Raw genomic sequence first — 20,000 nt, 5'->3', positions numbered from 1 at the left:
GGTCCGGGGGTCTGGGGAGTCCTGGGGTCCGAGGGGTCGGGGGTTCCTGGGGCCCTGGGGGTCCTGGGGGTCCTGGGGGTCCTGGGGGTCCTGGGGGTTCCTGGGGGTCCTGGGGGTCTTGGGGGTCCTGGGGGTCCTGGGGTCCAGGGGGTCCTTGGGGTCCTGGGGGTCATGGGGGTCCTGGGGGTCCGGGGGGTCCGGGGGGTCCTGGGGTCCGGGGGGTCCGGGGGTCCTGGGGGTCCTGGGGTCCTGGGGGTCCTGGGGTCCGGGGGGTCCTGGGGGTCCGGGGGTCCTGGGGGTCCGGGGGTCCTGGGGGGTCCAAATCCGGGGGTCCGGGGGGTCCGGGGGTCCTGGGGGGTCCGGGGGTCCGGGGGTCCGGGGGTCGGGGGTTCTGGGGTCCGGGGGTCCGGGGGTCCTGGGGGTCCGGGGGTCCGGGGGTCCTGGGGGTCCTTGGGGTCCTGGGGTCTTGGGGGTCCTTGGGGTCCTGGGGTCCAGGGGTTGGGGGTCCTGGGGTTCCTGGGGGTCCTGGGGTTCCGGGGGGTCCGGGGGGTCCTGGGGGTCCTGGGGGTCCTGGGGGTCCTGGGGGTCCGGGGGGTCCGGGGGTCGGGGGTCTGGGGGTCCGGGGGTCCTGGGGTCTGGGGGTCCGGGGGTCCTGGGGGTCTGGGGGTCCTGGGGGTCCTTGGGGTCCTGGGGTCCTGGGGGTCCTTGGGGTCCTGGGGTCCTGGGGGTCCGGGGGTCCGGGGGTCCTGGGGGTCCTGGGGGTCCGGGGGTCCGGGGGCAAAGCACCTGGCATTGACAAGAAGCGGAAGTCTGCTGGATTTTTTTTTCTTAATATTTGACGGAACTTGTAAAAAAAAACTTCTCGAAATAAACTTTAAAAAATTCAGACATAAACTTTAAAAAAAAAAAAAAAAAAATTCACGAAATAAACCTGAGAAAAAAAATCCCAACATAACCTTAAAAAAATAATTCCCAATGTAATTCCGAAATTTATTTTTCGACACAAAGAAAATAATTTCCCGATTTTAATAAAAGAAGAATAATGAATATGATAATTATTATTATTATTATTATTATTATTATTTTATTATTATTATTATTATTATTATTATTATTATTATTATTATTATTATTGTTATTATTATTATTTTTATTATTATTATTATTATTATTATTATTATTATTATTATTATTATTATTATTATTATTATTTTTATTATTATTATTATTATTATTTTTATTATTATTATTATTATTATTATTATTATTATTATTTTTATTATTATTATTATTATTATTATTATTATTTTTATTATTATTATTATTATTATTATTATTATTATTATTATTATATTATTATTATTATTATTATTATTATTATTATTATTATTATCATTTTTTTTTATTATTTAAATACAATGTCATTACCCTCCAAAAAAATTTGAAAGTAGGTCCCACCATTCTTGAAAGTTTGAAGCCTATCCAACGAGGCGTTCTCAAGTTATGAAGGGAAAACCTTGGAATTAAACAAACTCAGGAAACTAACACAACAAACACCAAGTGAGGAGACCCAACTAACACCCAGTGAGGAGACCCAACAAACACCCAGTGAGGACCCAACTAACACCCAGTGAGGAGACCCAACAAACACCAAGTGAGGAGACCCAACAAACACCAAGTGAGGAGACCCAACTAACACCCAGTGAGGAGACCCAACAAACACCAAGTGAGGAGACCCAACTAACACCCAGTGAGGAGACCCAACAAACACCCAGTGAGGAGACCCAACAAACACCCAGTGAGGAGACCCAACAAACACCCAGTGAGGAGACCCAACAAACACCAAGTGAGGAGACCCAACAAACACCAAGTGAGGAGACCCAACAAACACCCAGTGAGGACCCAACAAACACCCAGTGAGGAGACCCAACAAACACCAAGTGAGGAGACCCAACAAACACCAAGTGAGGAGACCCAACTAACACCCAGTGAGGAGACCCAACAAACACCAAGTGAGGAGACCCAACTAACACCCAGTGAGGAGACCCAACAAACACCCAGTGAGGAGACCCAACAAACACCCAGTGAGGAGACCCAACAAACACCCAGTGAGGAGACCCAACAAACACCAAGTGAGGAGACCCAACAAACACCCAGTGAGGAGACCCAACAAACACCCAGTGAGGAGACCCAACAAACACCAAGTGAGGAGACCCAACTAACACCCAGTGAGGAGACCCAACAAACACCAAGTGAGGAGACCCAACTAACACCCAGTGAGGAGACCCAACAAACACCCAGTGAGGAGACCCAACAAACACAACAACCACAACAAACACCAAGTGAGAAGACCCAACAAACACCCAGTGAGGAGAACCAACAAACACAACAAAAACGACAAGTGAACTTGCTGACATAAACACAGCAGTAACCCGGGATAAGTGAGAAGTAGCAAAAACAGACTAGAGGGGAGGTGCTCCCTCCGGAGGAGGGGAAATAGGGGGAGGAGCAGCCTCCGGGGGAGGGGAAGGAGGGGAGAAGCTGCCTTCCGGGGTAGGGGGTCTCTTGTCTAAGTGGCCAGATCACCCCAGATTAGCCTTCTCCCCAGCCTCACAGGGAGAGGGGCGAGAAAGAGTGAGGGAGGGAGGAAGGGGAGAGAGGTGCCACCCTGAGAGATGCTAGGATAGAGAGAGAGAGAGAGAGAGAGAGAGAGAGAGAGAGAGAGAGAGAGAGAGAGAGAGAGAGAGAGAGAGAGAGAGAGAGAGAGAGAGAGAGAGAGAAAGTGAGAGAGAAATGAGCACGAGCGGATGTAGAGTGCTTGAAGTTCAGCTCCTTCGTCAGGAAGGTGATCAGATAGGGAGTGCCATGTGGGGAGTAGAGCCTGAAGATCAGTGCCACACCTGGGTGGGCAGACGGGTCGTAAATGGTTCCGGTCCCAGATACCCATCGCAACATGGCTTTTGTAATTATTATTTTGGAAAAAAATATTTTATTCGGAGGGTTAGTAGCCAGGAAAGCCAGGGTGGCTTATTGGAGGGTTAGTAGCCTGGAAAGCCAGGGTGGCTTATTGGAGGGTTAGTAGCCTGGAAAGCCAGGGTGGCTTATTGGAGGGTTAGTAGCCTGGAAAGCCAGGGTGGCTTCTTGGAAGGTTAGTAGCCTGGAAAGCCAGGGTGGCTTATTCTCACTGGGTCCTTTCCTCTTCTTTCTTATGGTGCGACCCACGAGTGGTCTAACCTACTACTGCCAGTTGAACAGAGGCGAGAGGTGTAGAGAAACATGCCCAACGTTTCCTTTCATTCCGGGATCGAAACCAAGTTGGTTAGAAGTGAGCCGAAAACGCTATCGCATGAGGCACAAGCCAACACGCAGAAAGGTGCCAACAAAAGCAAACACAGCCACGGCACTGGACTCTTGTTCAGATCCATCAGTGTATCTCTCACCGGAGGCAGCTCAGATGAAAAGTCGCACACATATGAGATGCTGAATTTCTGCAATAAACACACCCTAAGTCAGCAGATAGTGGAGCCAACAAGACTGGAGAACACACTTGACCTTATTGTCACAAATAATGAGGACCTGGTAAGAAACATAATATCAGAAATGACTAATTCTGATCAAAGTCTAATCGAAGTCCAGACTTACATGCACAGGAGTCCTGATCATCAAAATGCATACAGCTATGAGGGTAACTTTACTAACTTAAACTTCAAAAACAAGATCATCACCTGGGACCAGGTAAACCATATCCTAAATGAGACATGTTGGGAAGATATCTTAAATAACATGGACCCTAACCAGTCCCTTGAAAAGATCAACTTTCTGGTAGTTGAAGTATGTTCAAAGCGTATTCCTCTAAGAAAAAAGAAGAGAAGTAAACTGGAGAGAGAGAGATGCTCCCTTTACAGAAGAAGGCGAAGAATCACTGAGCTCCTCAAGAATGCTAGATTATTTGAAACACGGAAGGAAGCGCTAAGGAAGTGGAAAATATTGAGTTTAAGTTAAAAGACACACAAGATCTAGGAGACAAAAGGAGCTGAAAGCGATTAGTGAAACTGAAAGAAATTCGAAATATTTCTTTTCACATGCCAAAAACAAGACAAAAACCACATCTAGTTTAGGGCCCCTGCTCAGACAAGACGGATCCTACACAGATGACAATAAAGAAATGAGCGAGATGCTGGAATCTCAATATGACTCTGTGTTCAGCGAGCCACTAATCAGTCTAAAGATAGACAATCCAAATAACTTTTTCATGAGTGAGCCTCAAAACCCTGTCAATGTATGCCAAATTTCTGACATAACCCTAAAACCAATAGACTCTGAGAAAGGCATTGACAACATGCCCCAGGCCCAGACTCATGGAACTCTGTGTTCATTAAGAACTGCCAGAAACCCCTCTCACGGGTCCTATGTATGCTGTGAAGTAGGAGCATAGACACAGGTGAGATTCCACAGTTACTAAAAGCAACGGATATATCCCCACTCCATAAGGGTGGCAGCAAAGCAATAGTTAAGAACTATAGACCAATAGCTTTAACGTCTCACATTATAAAAATATTTGAAAAAGTTCTAAGAAGCAGGATTGCAAACCACCTGGACTCCCAAGAATTGCACAATCCAGTGCAACATGGGTTCAGAACAGGTCGCTCCTGCCTCTCACAACTACTGGACTACTATGATATGGTCGTGGATGCACTGGGAAACAAACAGAATGCAGATGTAGTATACACAGATTCTGTAAAAGCCTTTGACAGGTGCCATCATGGTGTAATAGCCCACAAAATGCGTGCTAAAGGGATAACTGGCATAGACAGATGGATCTTCAACTTTCTAACAGAGTTAAATCGGAAGCTGCCATAGTGAAGAGCTCTGTCCCACAGTACTCGCCCCTATCCTGTTCCTCATCCTCATATCAAACATTGAGAGAGATGCAAACCATAATACCGTATTATCTTTGCAGACGGTACTAGGATCTGCATGAGAGTGTCATCCATTGAGGACACGGCAAATCACCAAGAAGATATAAACCAAATTTCCCAATGGGCAACGGAGAACAATATGATGTTCAATGAAGACAAATTCCAACTACTCCGTTATGGAAGACTGGAGGAAATAATAACTAGAACTGAGTATACTACAAACTCTAATCACACAATAGAGCGGAAAAGTAATGTGAAGGACCTGGGTGTGGTAATGTCTGAGGATCTCACCTTCAAGGATCATAACAGTGCCACTATCACATCTGCAAGGAAGATGATAGGATGGATATCAATAAGAACATTCAAGACTAGAGATGCCAAGCCAGTTCTCTCTAGGCTGGAATACTGCTGTACATTAACATCTCCATTCAAGGTAGGTGAAACTGCAGATCTAGAGAATGTACATAGAACCTTTACTGCACGTATAAGTTCCATCAAACACATTAACTACTGGGAACACCTGGAAGCACTTGACTTGTACTCACTGGAGCGCAGGAGAGAGAGATACATCGTAATCAACACCTGGAAGATCCTGGAGGGACTGGTCCCTAATATGCACACAGAAATCACTCACCACGAAAGCAAAAGACTTGGCAGGCGATGCAACATAAGCCCAATGAAAAGAAGGGGCGCCACTGGTACACAAAGAGAAAACACAATAAGTGTCCGGAGCCCAAGACTGTTCAACAGCCTCCCACCAGCCATAAGCGGAATTACCAATAGACCCCTGGTTGTCTTCAAGAGGGAGCTGGATAGATACCTAAAGTCAGTGTCGGATCAGCCGGACTGTGGTTCGTACGTTGGACTACGTGCGGCCAGCAGTAACAGCTTCGTTGATCAGGCCCTGATCCACTAGGAGGCCTGGACATGGACCGGGCCGCGGGGGCGTTGATCCTCGGAATACCCTCCAGGTAGGCAGGTATATAACGAATACACAATAGGACTTGGAACTAGGCCGCGAAAGGGTTAACAGGAGTACATCTGGATTTACATTTACACCTATTTTTGCAATAGATTTAAGAAAAGCACAACTGGTTTCTTGGGAAGAGAATTTAAGATTTGGAGATAATAGACTACAATCTTCATGGAGGGAAAAAAAGCTCTTTTATCTATTGCTTGCAACAGATAAGACATTTATAGATATAAGATTGCATGTACTCTTGTTTTTAGCTCTTTTGGGGCCTAGTTCCTAGGATTTTTGTGTATCCATATGCTCTTGTGCTACCCTCTACAGGACGTATATGGGGTGCACAATAATCTAGCCGCTTTGACGGCAAAAAGCTAAATCGACAGAATTCTTGCAGGTTACCAAATTTTCGTAAGAAAGGTGTGGAATTAAAGGGAAAAAAATTCTCTGGTGGAGTCGTCTATCATCGTCAAATTACACGAAGCCGCACCACACACAGCCGCCGACCGCCATGTTTGACTTTATGAACACTGTTTGTTTACATTGGGAAACTCACTCCTTCGATTCCCCATCTGGTGACTTCGGAACTTCCTCAGCAAGCAGAGCGATGCCTGTCTTCCTGCGAGTTTGCAAAACTAAACTGGTCGTCTTCTAAAATCTACTCTAAAATGTGGTGGTATGAAGGAAATCATTGCATTGTAGCGGATTTGGGTTGCACGGAGCCAGGATGTGAGGGAGGCGGACGCGGGGAGGAAGCTGGGAAGCGGCTGCCGTGGTCACCAGTCCGGACCAGAAAATAACTGTTAGAAACACTCCCAGGTAGGGGAGAGAGCAAGAGAGAGAGAGTACTCCGCAGTCTCCCCAGGTTCACGGTTGTAAATGGTATTGAGATAGCGAAAACTGGCGAAAAGGCCACTTGTGTACAGTTGAGGACATGTATTAAAAGGTGACGTTACGCCAGGAGTGACTTCCAAGTTCCTTTTGTGGTTAAGCTGATTTTTATGCAGGTTCAATGAACCTTAAAGTAAGAGACAAAGAGAACCTCTGAGGTTCTTTGTCTACACACACACACGCACACACACACACGCACGCACAATAATAATAATAATAATAATAATAATAATAATAATAATAATAATAATAATAATAATAATAATAATAATAATAATAATAATCTTTTCTTCTACAAGTACATGTACAATATACACCTATTTTGCTTTAAAAAACACTGGCTTTTGTGAATCTGTACTTAACCCAGTGGTGACCTGTACTTAACTCTGTGAAGAAGTGTCTTGTTTGCCCCCGTGGACTGAACCAAGATGCCCTCCATCGAGCAACTTTACCAGCAACTTAAGGAAGAATTGAGGGCAGCGAAGATGGAGATACGACGATTGACCGAGGAAAACAAGAGGATTCGTAGTAGTCCTCCTGTTTCGAGTCCTCAGGTCAAGAAGGGATCGTGGCCAGTGGCTGGACAGCAGGGGACGATGAAGTTGACGATCAAGAAGACGAATGGAAAGCCAGAAACGAAGAAGAAGAAAGAGACTGCTGTGGAAACTCCTGTGGAAACCTCCAACGCATTCTTGGTGCTACCCGACGAATGTGAGTCGACTACTGGGATCGTCACGACGAACGACAACAAGGAAGGTAAGAATATTGTTGTTGTTGGGGATAGCCAGGTTAGATACATGGATAGAGCATTCTGCTTGAAGGACAGGAGTAGGAGACAAAGGGTATGCTTTCCTGGGGCTGGGATGGAGGACATTGTTAGCCGGCTTGACAACATCATGAACGGTAATGGGATCAATCCTATTATTTGCCTCAGTGCTGGAGGCAATGATGTAGGCAAGCGTAGAAGTGAGGATTTAGTTAGAAAGTTCAGGACAGCTATAGACATAATTAGGAAGAAGGGGGGGCGCCCTGTTTTATGTGGCATTTTGCCAAGAAGAGGTGTTGGTAATGAATGGTTGTCCAGAGCAATTGGTATTAATTGTTGGCTGGATAAACACTGTAAGGATAATGCAGTACCATTCATTGACAACTGGGACAACTTCTATGGCCGAAATGACATGTATGCCAGGGATGGGGTTCACTTATCCAGGGCAGGTGTGGGTTTTCTTGCTAACTCAGTTGAGGGGGTTGTTAGGACTTTAAACTAGGATTAGTTAGAGATATGGGTTTAGAAATGATAAATAATGAGTATGGATATATTGACTTATGCTCTGATATTAAGAATCTTAATAGTAACTGTCATGGAGTAACTCTGGGTAATGATAATTTCAGAAATTGTGTAAAAACAAAGATGAATAGGAAAAATGTGCAGAAGAAAAAACATATGATGGTATTTTATGCTAACAGTCGAAGTGCAAGAAATAAAATTAATGAACTACGTTTGGTAGCATGTGCTGGGAACTTTGATATCATTGTATTAACTGAAACGTGGTATGATTTAAAGAGTCGGGATATGACTGCTGAGTGTAATATTCAGGGATTTAAGTTGTTCAATGTGGATAGATGTAATGGGAAGGGGGGAGGAGTTGCATTGTATGTTCGAGAAAATATTAATTGTTGCATAAAAACAGGTATAAAAATAGATGGAGCAGTAACAGAGTCTGTTTGGGTAGAGTTCGTGGAGGGTCAAGAAAAACTAATTCTAGGTGTAATATACCGACCTCCTGGCTTGGATCACGATAGAGGGAGACTTCTTTGGGACAAAATTGTTAGGGCTTCTGGACACAGTAACATAGTCATAGTAGGGGACTTTAACTTTAGTCAAATTGACTGGAATTCTTTGACAGGTAATCTAGAGTCCTGTGACTTTATGGCAACAGTTCAGGACTGTTTTCTGAAACAGCGTAACTGAGCCTACCAGGGGTAATAATTTGCTAGACCTAGTCTTGTCAAATAAGGAAACACTCGTGAATAATCTGGAGATCACTGAAGAGCTTGGCGCTAGTGATCACAAATCCATCACTTTTAGCATTAATTGGGAATGCAAGAATAATGATAATACAGTAAAAATCCCTGATTTTCGTTCTGCCGATTATAATGGACTTAGGGAACATCTGTCTAATCTTGATTGGGGTTATCTAGCTAATGATTTTATTGACGATAATCATACTTATGAATATGAAGGGATCTGCTTTTATGATTGTTTTCTTAATAATGTACACAGTGCCCAGAGTATATACATTCCCCAGAGAGAAATTAGGTCTAATAATAACGATCCCAAATGGGTTAACAGGAGGCTAAAGCATCTATTAGGGGAGAAAAGGGGAATTTATAGGCGCATCAGAAGAGGAGAGGTTAACCTTACTGACCAATATGTTCAGCTTAAAAGAGAAGTAAAAAAGGCGATTAGAAAGGCTAAACGTGACTATGAAATTAGAGTTGCTAATGAATCAAAGACTAATCCAAAGGGGTTCTTTCAAGTGTATAGGACGAAGGTGAAGGAAAAAGTAGGACCTCTGAAATCTGGGAATGGACAGCTGACGGATAATGAACTGGAAATGTGTTCCTTATTTAATGACTATTTTTTGTCAGTTTTTACACAGGAAGATGTAAATGAGATTCCAGTAATTAACAATTATTTAGTTCCTGATGAATTTAACTTAACTAATATTACTGTCACGAGGGACATGGTTATTAAACAGATAGACAAACTGAAACAAAATAAGTCCCCGGGACCCGATGAGTTGTTTTCAAGGGTACTTAAGGAATGCAAGATGGAGCTTATTCAGCCATTAACGAGTGTATTCAATGCGTCCATCCTTACCAGTGTTGTGCCAGAGTTGTGGAAGATGGCTAATGTGGTTCCTATATTCAAATCAGGGGATAAGTCCACTCCTTCAAATTACCGTCCAATAAGCCTGACATCTATAGTGGGCAAGTTATTAGAATCAATTATAGCTGACATTATCAAAAGTCACCTTGAAGAGCATAACTTGATAAATGAATCTCAGCATGGATTCACGAGAGGTCGTTCCTGCCTGACAAACTTACTGACGTTCTTCAATAGAACATTTGAGGCAGTTGACAGTGATAAGGAATATGATATTGTTTATTTGGATTTTAGTAAAGCTTTCGATAGAGTACCTCACAAGAGACTCTTAAGAAAAGTGGCAGCTCATGGTATAGGAGGTAAAGTTCTAGCATGGATTGAGGCATGGCTTACCAATAGAAAGCAGAGAGTTACCATTAATGGAGTGAAATCTGAATGGGGATTAGTCACTAGTGGCGTTCCACAAGGATCAGTTCTAGGCCCTCTCTTGTTCATAATTTACATTAATGACCTTGATGAAGGGATTACGAGTGACATGAGTAAGTTTGCTGATGATACAAAGATAGGCCGTATAATTCACTCTGAGGAGGACGTCAATGAACTCCAGGACGATTTGAACAAATTAATGTCTTGGTCCGAAAAATGGCAGATGAAGTTTAATGTGGATAAGTGTAAGGTACTTGCCCTTGGTAACGAAAATAACCCTCGAAGCTATAATCTAGGGGAAATAGAGCTTGGTCATACAGAATGTGAAAGGGACTTGGGAGTCATGGTAAGCAGAAATCTAAAGCCAAGACAGCAGTGCCTTAGTGTGCGCAACAAGGCCAACAGATTACTTGGATTTATCTCAAGAAGTATAAGTAACAGAAGTCCAAAAGTTATTTTACAGCTCTATACATCACTAGTGAGGCCTCATTTAGATTATGCTGCTCAGTTTTGGTCCCCTTACTACAGGATGGACATAGACTCATTAGAGAACATACAGAGAAGAATGACTAAAATGATTTACTGTGTAAGGAACCTCCCGTATGAAGATAGACTTAAAGCCTTAAATCTCCACTCTCTGGAGAGGCGTAGAATGAGGGGAGATATCATTGAAGTGTATAAGTGGATGACGGGCATAAACAAGGGAGACATTAATAAAGTACTGAGGGTGTCGAACCAGGTAAGAACCAGGAATAATGGATTTAAGTTAGAAAATTTAGATTTAGAAAGGACGTAGGTAAGTACTGGTTTTCTAACAGAGTTGTAGATGCGTGGAACAGTCTTCCCAGTGGGGTGATAGAGGCTAGGACCTTGGGTAGCTTTAAGAAGAGACTGGAGAAACATATGAGTGGGAGGGGCTGGGTTTGATTGGTGTCAAGGGGTACAGGAGTTATTTCTTGAGTAGCTTTAGGTAGATGTCGTTTTGATAAGGACCTGCCTCGTATGGGCCAGTAGGCCTTCTGCAGTGTTCCTACATTCTTATGTTCTTATGTTCTTAAACAATATGATGTTCAATGAGGACAAATTCCAACTACTCCGTTTTATGGAAAACTGGAGGAGATAATAACTAGAACAGAGTATACTACAGACTCTGGCCATACAATAGAGCGGAAAAATAATGTAAGGGACCTGGGAGTAGTAATGTCTGAGGATCTCACTTTCAAGGATCACAACAGTGCCACGATCGCACGTGCAAAGAAAATGATAGGATGGATAATGAGAACGTTCAAAACGAGAGATGTCAAGCCAATGATGATCCTTTTCAAACCACTTGTTCTCTGTAGGCTGGAATACTGCTGTACATTAACATCTCCATTCAAAGCAGGTGAAATCGCAGATCTAGAGAGTGTACAGAGATCCTTTACTGCACGTATAAGTTCTGTCAAGCACCTTCACTACTGGGAACGCTTGGAAGCACTTGACTTGTACTCGTTGGAACGCAGGAGGGAGAGATATATCATAATCTATACTTGGAAAACCCTTGAAGGAATGGTCCCAAATCTGCACACAGAAATCACTCCCTACGAAAGTAAAAGACTGGGCAGGCGATGCAAAATGCCCCCAATTATAAGTAGGGGCGCCATTGGTACACTAAGGGAAAACACCATAAGTGTCCGGGACCCAAGACTGTTCAACAGCCCCCCATCAAGCATTAGGGGAATTGCCAATAAGCCCCTAAAGTCAGTGCCGGATCAGCCGGGCTGTGGTTCGTACGTTGGACTGCGTGCGGCCAGCAGTAACAGCCTGGTTGATCAGGCCCTGATCCACCGGGAGGCCTGGTCATGGACCAGGCCGCGGGGGCGTTGATCCCCGGAATAACCTCCAGGTAACCTCCAGGTAAGAATGGCACCATTATGATACTAGTGGCAAGAATGGCACCACTGTTATGATACTAAAGACAAGAATGGCACCACTGTTATGATACTAGAGGCAAGAATGGCACCACTGTTATGATACTAGAGGCAAGAATGGTACCATTGTTATGATACTAGAGGCAAGAATGGCACCACTGTTATGATACTAGAGGCAAGAATGGCACCACTGTTATGATACTAGAGGCAAGAATGGCACCACTGCTGTGGCACTAGAGTCAAGAATAGCACCACTGCTGTGGCACTAGAGTCAAGAATGGCACCAGTCCTGTGGCACTAGATGCAAGTATGGCACCACTGTGGCCTCCACCACTGGCACCCCTTCAACCTCTTTCCTGAATTTCTCTGGGGAGCTGCCGTCCCCCGCCCCCCGCGGCCCTGGGGTGCCAACTACACGATACTTACATAAAGCTACATGACCTTCTTTGTATCATTGCTGTCTTTGTATCATGTCTCTCCTCTATGTATCATGGCTCTCCATGAATCATGGCTCTCCATGTATCATGGTTATGTAGCAAGGCTCTCCTCTACATATCATGGTCTTCCTGTATGTATGACGGCTCTTCTCTATGTATCATTGTTGTTCCTCTATGTATCATGGTTCATCTCTATGTATCATGGCTTTTCTTTATATCATGGTTCTTCTCTATGTACCATGGCTCTCTGTGTATCATGGCTCTTCTCTGTGTATCATAGCTCTCCGTGTATCATGGCTCCTCTATGTACCATGGCTCTCTTTGTATCATGGTTCTCTATGTATCATGGCCTTTGTCTATGTATCATGGTTCTTCTCTATGTATCATGGCTCTTCTTTGGTACCTCTGGTTAACTGCGACATCTATACATCAGATATTATTATTGATGGTAATTTTAACCACGATTGTAAAGGTAATATTTGTATCGTTAAGAATAATATCAAATGTAAATACTCTATCCGATTGTGCAAGAGCCAAATTATTAAGTAAACAACGGAGTTTGACGAAGTCCTCGCCGGGATACGAACACAGGGTTCCATGTATGCACTAGTGGAGTGCCGTCCTACGCAGTCACCACTCGTAAAGAAAAAAAAAGCAGTGGATTTTATACAGAAATAAATGTGAATCAATCTCGTATACACTCTGGCAGGCAGCTGAGTCCAGGGAAATATACTGTCTGGTGATACCGTCCAGTTAAGACGGTCTGGGAGAGAACATTCTCTTCTCTGGCTCCAGCAAGTAAGGAAGTCTGGAAGAGACGATTTACTTTTCTGGTTCCAGCAAGTGAGGAAGTCTTGAAGAGGTGCTTCCTTATCTGGTTCCAGTAAGTAAGTAAGTCTCGTTGCTGGAAGTAAATCGGTAAGAAAAGCCAGCTACATTCCCTCTAATCTTAGTCTTCTGGATTCATGTTTCCTTGATGCAAGTGTTCAGGGAGTTGCGGCCTTAATAACCCTCGTGAAGTCGATAAGCCTTAGGCCTAGCTAACAGCATCAAATAAGGAGTAATCTGGAAGGTACTCCAGCCTCTACAGGAGACGTGCGCTCACTTATTTCTTGTCTTCTGGATCATCCCACCAGTCGTAGTACATTGTCACACTTGTCGGGTTCATTCATTGATATCTTTTGTCACTATTGTGTCGCTTCAGTAATTTCTGTTGTAACTCTTAGTCACTCTTTAGTACGTAATATCTGGTTTAGTAATATCTGTTGTCAGTGTTGTCACTCTTGTGTCAATGTTGTCACTCACTGTTAATCACTTCCTAAAATCATCGTCTGAGTGTAGACTTCTAGATATGGGATTTAGAAACAGGGACGTAACGGCTTGTAGATTTTATCTTACAAATGTGTTACACACCAGCAAGCGTACACGAATGCCGTGCGTCCGTGTTGTACACCAGAAGGCATCCACAAGTTTGTTTTACAGTAGTAATTGTGAGGAGCAGCGATCTTGTGCCCCGGGCAGGAAGGTACGGCAGATAGACTTCGTATATATCAGAAGAGTTTCTATGCTAGCTTTCGATATTTTCAGCAAAATTTATATGCACCCGTGTTGTCAAGATTTTCTTTTTATCTTACAACACTGGACGGTTATTTGAGAGAGAGAGAGAGAGAGAGAGAGAGAGAGAGAGAGAGAGAGAGAGAGAGAGAGAGAGAGAGAGAGAGAGAGAGAGAGAGAGAGAGAGAGAGAGAGAGAGAGTGAGAGAGAGAGAGAGAGAGAGAGAGAGAGACAGAGAGAGAGAGAGAGAGAGAGAGAGAGAGAGAGAGAGAGAGAGAGAGAGAGAGAGAGAGAGAGAGAGAGAGAGAGAGAGGTGTTTAACTTTGCTCTAATGAAGGAAAGGGTTGGGGATCCCCCAGGGTAGTACCGCGAGCCACCACTCCTAGCCCTGGCTGAGTGGTCGCTTGGGGACTATCCTGAACGAGGGGAGTGAATAGAGGGAGGAGAGGGGAGTGAATTAAGGGGAGGGAAGCTTTTACAGCGGTTCCCTCCAGTTGTTTGACCTTCGTGGATTGAGTTGTTAAGGACCCAAGACACCTGGGAGTTGTGTGTGTCATAGCTGGTGGATGGAGACAGAGGAGGGGGGAGGCAGGGGAGGGAGAGGCAAGGCAGGGGAAGGCAGGGGAGGGGACGGAAGGAAAGGGATGTTCTGAGTGTCACTGCTCATTTTTATAATCAAAACTAAGCGCTAAACCCACCAGGGTCATACAGAGATGAGTCACTACTTATAGGGAGAAAGTGTGGTATTTACACAGCGCTGCGTCCGGAGGTTGTTCACTGCGCTTCACAAACTCACCAACAAACACATCAGACAACATACATAAATTTACAAACCAAGTCACATTATAATCGAATAAAAGATACAGACAACCTCACAAATGACTAAAACGAAAACTTAACATTCTTTAAAACGTTCACTGTAGATTTCACATTGACTCCTATGCCTGAAAGTTCACCGAAGTCACGGCAGATACCTCGGTAATTAAAAACAAAATAATGTGTATCTGAAAGGACGAAACCGAGGGCACACAGTTAAACACATGACCTAGAGTGAGCAACGCAAGACGGAGCGCACAGAGAGGAGCAGGATTCGAGACGAGCAGATAATTATGGGTGAAGCGGCTGTGCCCAGTGCTCGAACGTTAGAGAATCCTTCTCAGAGTTACGACTTGTGTTGAAGAAGGGCAAAACATCCTCTTCCTGCCAGACTCGATGCAACGTACTGACCATCCTACAAGTCACATGAGGCCCGTCACCTACAAGCAGTGTTCTGATACACAAGGTCTAACCACAAGCATGTGCGTTAGTCTTGAGGGACTGACCACATATTTCCAAGTTTGACGGACTGATGACGTCGAAATTACTTATTCTGTCTTCAGTGTTCTCCTGTATTCAACTGAAGAAACCTGTCGTGTAGTCGAAACCTTTCAGACATACTGATACCCAAGTGCTTCACATGTGTCTTGTTCCTCAATGTTCAGTAGGCGAGAAGTCTCTGGTTGGGCACAGCAGTCTTTGCCTCAGTATCTGACAGTTCATTACCAGGGACCCAACACGTCTCGGGCTACCTTTGACTTACCTCTGATGAGTATCAAGAGTTTTCTCCTGCTCCAGCAGCAGCAGCCCTGGGCCAGGCATGTCTGCTGCTGGCATCCACACCACCTCACTCGTGCTAGGAACGAACACTCTGCATTCAGAGTTAGTAAACCCGCCCTGAACCACCCAATCCCTACCCGATCCCTCCCTTTCTAGTGTGACCACCTACCCCGCCCCACAGCACCCCACAATCACCCACACAATCCCCCACAGTACCCTCAACTCACCTGCTGTAGCATGTGCTGGTACTGAGGGGTCGAAGGGTCGAGCCTCTCCAGGTCGTGAGTGAGGGCGAACTCCGTCAGGGATTTCCAGGGCGGCTGGTAGGCAGTGACGTCGATGGGCGTGGGCGGCGCCTCGGAGTGGACGGGCGGTGATGCCACCAGAGGTATACCCTGCATCACACCGTATGCACCGTACCGCCCACTCTGTAACACCCACACAACACACAAGTCTGTCAGTGATCAAAAATACAATATTCGTTGCTTAATTCAAGCTGAGAGTATTAACCATTTAATAATGATTATGATGATGATAATAATAATAATAATAATAATAATAATAATAATAATAATAATAATAATGAAATTGAAAAAATATATAATAGCAACACTATTATAATAATAATAATAATAATAATAATAATAATAATAATAATTATTATTATTATTATTATTACACAGGTGCATGTGTGCCCTCCACCCCTCACACTCAGTCTTTCACACTCCAACGGCCACTTACTTAGGTAGACAGATTCTCCGTCACACACCAACACCCACACACTGAAGCAACAAGCCAAACTCAACATAACACACACACACACACACACACACACACACACACACACACACACACACACACACACACACCCTGTATACACACTGATCAACCTACATTAGTCTTTCATGTGTTGTTTTGGGTACAGAGAGCGGAAGCGACGGATTTGGTGGGATATGTTAATAATACTAGTAATAACGATTATTATGATGATAATGATGATGATAACGTTGCCAAGCTCATTGTATGTCGTTAATACATCGATTATAATGAATAGACAGATTGCTAGTGCGGTATGTGTGTGTGTGTGTGTGTGTGTGTGTGTGTGTGTGTGTGTGTGTGTGTGTGTGTGTGTGTGTGTGTGTGTGTGTGTGTGTGTGTGTTTTCCATCAGAGGCTAATGGCCTGCCTGAGTGCTTGTTAACGATTCGGCAAAATTAATTCTAATTTTATTTTACCTGTGATGTACCTGTGCTCTGTTTTGGGGAGTTTTGCCTGCTCCCTCGGCCTGTTCCTGGGCCGGGCCTCCCGGTTGATTGCCTGGTCAACCAGGCTGTTGCTGCTGGCGACTTACAACCTGGTTGATCTAGCACACCACCGAGGAGGTAGTGATCCAGTTTCCTCCTGAAGACTTCTACACCGGTTCCATCACCATTTCTGATATCCTCTTGCGGCAGACTGGGAAGTCCAGGCCTACGGATGTTGACACAGTAATGCTGTGCTATGCCCATGTCTCTCCTGCTTTCCACGAGGTCTATTTTACACTTCCTTCCACATCTCCGCCTCCATAAAGCTGTTTTGGCAATGCGCGGATCAGTGACCAGGATCTGTGTTATCTTCCATGTGAATGTTATCGTAAATCTCTTTCAGTCTCTTTCCAGAGAGTTCATTTCCAGTTCTTTGGAGACATCCCCAGTACCTTGAATACGGGTAGTAAACACTGTATTTTTCACAGTTCTGCTATCTCGCCCTCTGACTACCACTGTCAACACTGAACAATACTCTCAGCTAGAGAGAGAGAGATAGCACAAGTGATTTGAAGAGTGCCACCATCGGCACTATTTCTCGTGTTTTGAAAGCTTTCATTATCCACACTGTCATCTTCCAGTCCGTCACAACATTTGTTTGGCTGTGTTCTGTAAAAGCTAGGTCAGTTGACGTTATTATATCCACGTATTATAAGTGTTCTTTGTTCTATGAGGTGACCCTCTCGTGTTGCGAATTCAGTGCTCCTTTTGAGTTCGGAATATTTTCTGTATCTAAGCAACTAGAAATTGGCACCACTGAACCCAATGGAAGACTTTGTTAAGATCCTCTTGTAACTTCTCAGTGTCCTCTACCGTGGATACTAGTGCTAGTTGTTGTAGTTATTGGTGGTGCTAGATGTTGTAGATAGTGGTGGCGCTAGTTGCTGTAGGTAGTGGTGGTGCTAGTTGTTATAGTGGTGGTACTAGTTGCTGTAGGTAGTGGTGGTGCTAGTTGCTGTAGGTAGTGGTGGTACTAATCGTTGTAGTGGTGGTACTAGTTGTTGTAATGGTGGTGCTAATTGTTGTAGTTAGTGGTGGTGCTATTGTTGTAGTTAGTGGTGGTGTTAATTGTTGTAGTTAGTGATGGTGCTAGTTGTTGTAGGCAGTGGTGGTGCTAGTTGCTGGAGGTGGTGGTGGTGCTATTTGCTGTTCGCAGTAGTGGTGCTAGTCATTGTAGTCAATGGTGGTGGTGCTAGTTATGTTGCTAGTTAATGTTGCTGGTGGTGTTAGTTATGGTAGTTAATGGAGGTGGGAGTTATCAGTTATCGGGGCGTGCTGGAGGTCGCGGCTCTCACACACTAATGGAAGGGAAGTTAGTCAAGGGTCCCATGCAATTAAAATTTCGTCCGGATCCCTGGGAGCGGCGCGGCCCTCGTCTTACACAATGTCAGCCACTCCTAATACGCACACACACACACACACACACACACACACACACACACACACACACACACACACACACATACATCGGTGGTGTGTGTGTGTGTGTGTTGTGTGTGTGTGTGTGTTGTGTGTGTGTGTGTGTGTGTGCGTGTGGAGGCATCGCATAATTAAGTACACCTGAGACCGAAGCCTCGGACAGTGTCAATTCACAACACAAACTGTCCCAGGTACTACTGTCACAGGCACTACTGTCCCACGTACTACTGTACCAGTTACTACTGTCCCAGATACTATTGTCGCGGGTACAACGCTCCCGGGTACTACTGTCACAGGCACTACTGTCCCACGTACTACTGTCCCAGATACTACTGTCCCAGATACTACTGTCCCAGGTACTACTGTTCCAGATACTACTGTCCCAGGTACTAATGTCCCGAGTACTACTGTCCCAGATACTACTGTCCCAGGTACTACTCTCCCAGGTACTACTGTCCCAAGTACTACTGTCCCAGGTACTACTCTCCTCAGTACTATTACCCTGGGATCATTTAAGACTCGATCCCACTCCCATCCCCCCAACTCCCCTCAACTCCTCACCCCACCAGCAACCATAACAAACTGAACACACACACCCACACACTGTGAGGGAAAAGTTCATTAGATAGGAGTGGCGGAAGTATGAATGAATGTTGGGCAGTTTGCTTGTTCTGTTAGGTAGGTGCATCGTTCCCGCTACCCACCCCCATTATGCACCCAATGAAAAGTGACGAGTAACTCTCCGACCGGTTGTCAGTCACTTGACTTGCGGCTCCCATCAAATCTGTAAGTATTCGTTCCATTCCTGTTTAATTTATAATGTTTTTGGGTTAATTTGGTTTCAATAAGAGCTTCACTCTCGTTTAGGTTTTTATGCTGTAAATTCTTCCTGTCCTGAGTTTGGACTTATATACTGTAACATCATTTAATCCTCACCATTTGTTTTAAAGGCTGTGCGCCTATCGTGAGAGTGATTTCTCTAGTGGTGTTTAATTTTGTATTTATTTTAACCTTGATTGTCGGCTCGGGTCATCCGACACAGGCGAGATAAGAGTGGCAGCATTGATCTTGACAAGATCCGAGTGTCAATCTGATATCTCTACCTACAGTGGTACCCCTTCCACTCAGAGCTATCACACAATGAACTACACACCATTCTATCAGCTACCCCCCAGTTGTAACTCCACCAACGTTTCACGATGGCTCTTTACTGGCGACACAACTGCTTCACAAGTGTTGTGGTGGTCAGAGGATCCCAGTACCTCTGCTCGTCAGAATCTCTACTCGTGTTGGGGCCACTGTCTACTCAGTGTGTGTCACTGTCTACTCAGTGTGTGTCATGTCCACCTATGTCTCCCCATCATCAACAACGGCTCAGTGTTCCAAACCACGATTCAGAGCTACATACGCAGACATCTGTACAGCAACATTCTCTATTATGTATTGTTTACGTATTAGCTTCGAGTCACTAATTACTTATATATTTCATTTTTCATTTCTTTGCTATCAAGTAGGATTAATTTCGTGTTTAAGTGTTTTATATTCTTTACTAGTTTTATACATTAATAAAATTGTTTATCTTATTACATTATCGTTCATTTTTCTATCTTTTCATTTCTATAAGGAGAACCAGCCTTATCAAATACTCTTTGAGGGTCTGATACGGCTGCAGAACCTTCATACATAAA

The 20,000-nt window shown here is 44.5% G+C and overlaps 1 protein-coding gene across 3 annotated transcripts in view; it reads right to left on the bottom strand.

Moving 5' to 3' along the window:
- LOC138853773 (insulin gene enhancer protein ISL-1-like) overlaps window positions 1–20,000 on the bottom strand; it is a 562,317-nt gene that overhangs the window by 158,349 nt on the left and 383,968 nt on the right. For all 3 annotated transcript variants that reach the window (XM_070092442.1, XM_070092445.1, XM_070092443.1), the window contains exon 8: window positions 15,818–16,018. In XM_070092442.1, coding sequence (XP_069948543.1) covers window positions 15,818–16,018 — 201 coding nt within the window. The remainder of the gene's footprint in view (window positions 1–15,817; window positions 16,019–20,000) is intronic.

The sequence above is a fragment of the Cherax quadricarinatus genome, chromosome 39 (genome assembly GCF_038502225.1).
Source record: "Cherax quadricarinatus isolate ZL_2023a chromosome 39, ASM3850222v1, whole genome shotgun sequence".
Classification (NCBI taxonomy): Eukaryota; Metazoa; Arthropoda; class Malacostraca; order Decapoda; family Parastacidae; genus Cherax; species Cherax quadricarinatus.
Note: the sequence above shows the minus strand (reverse complement) of the source record. Positions and strands in the feature narration are given on the sequence as shown.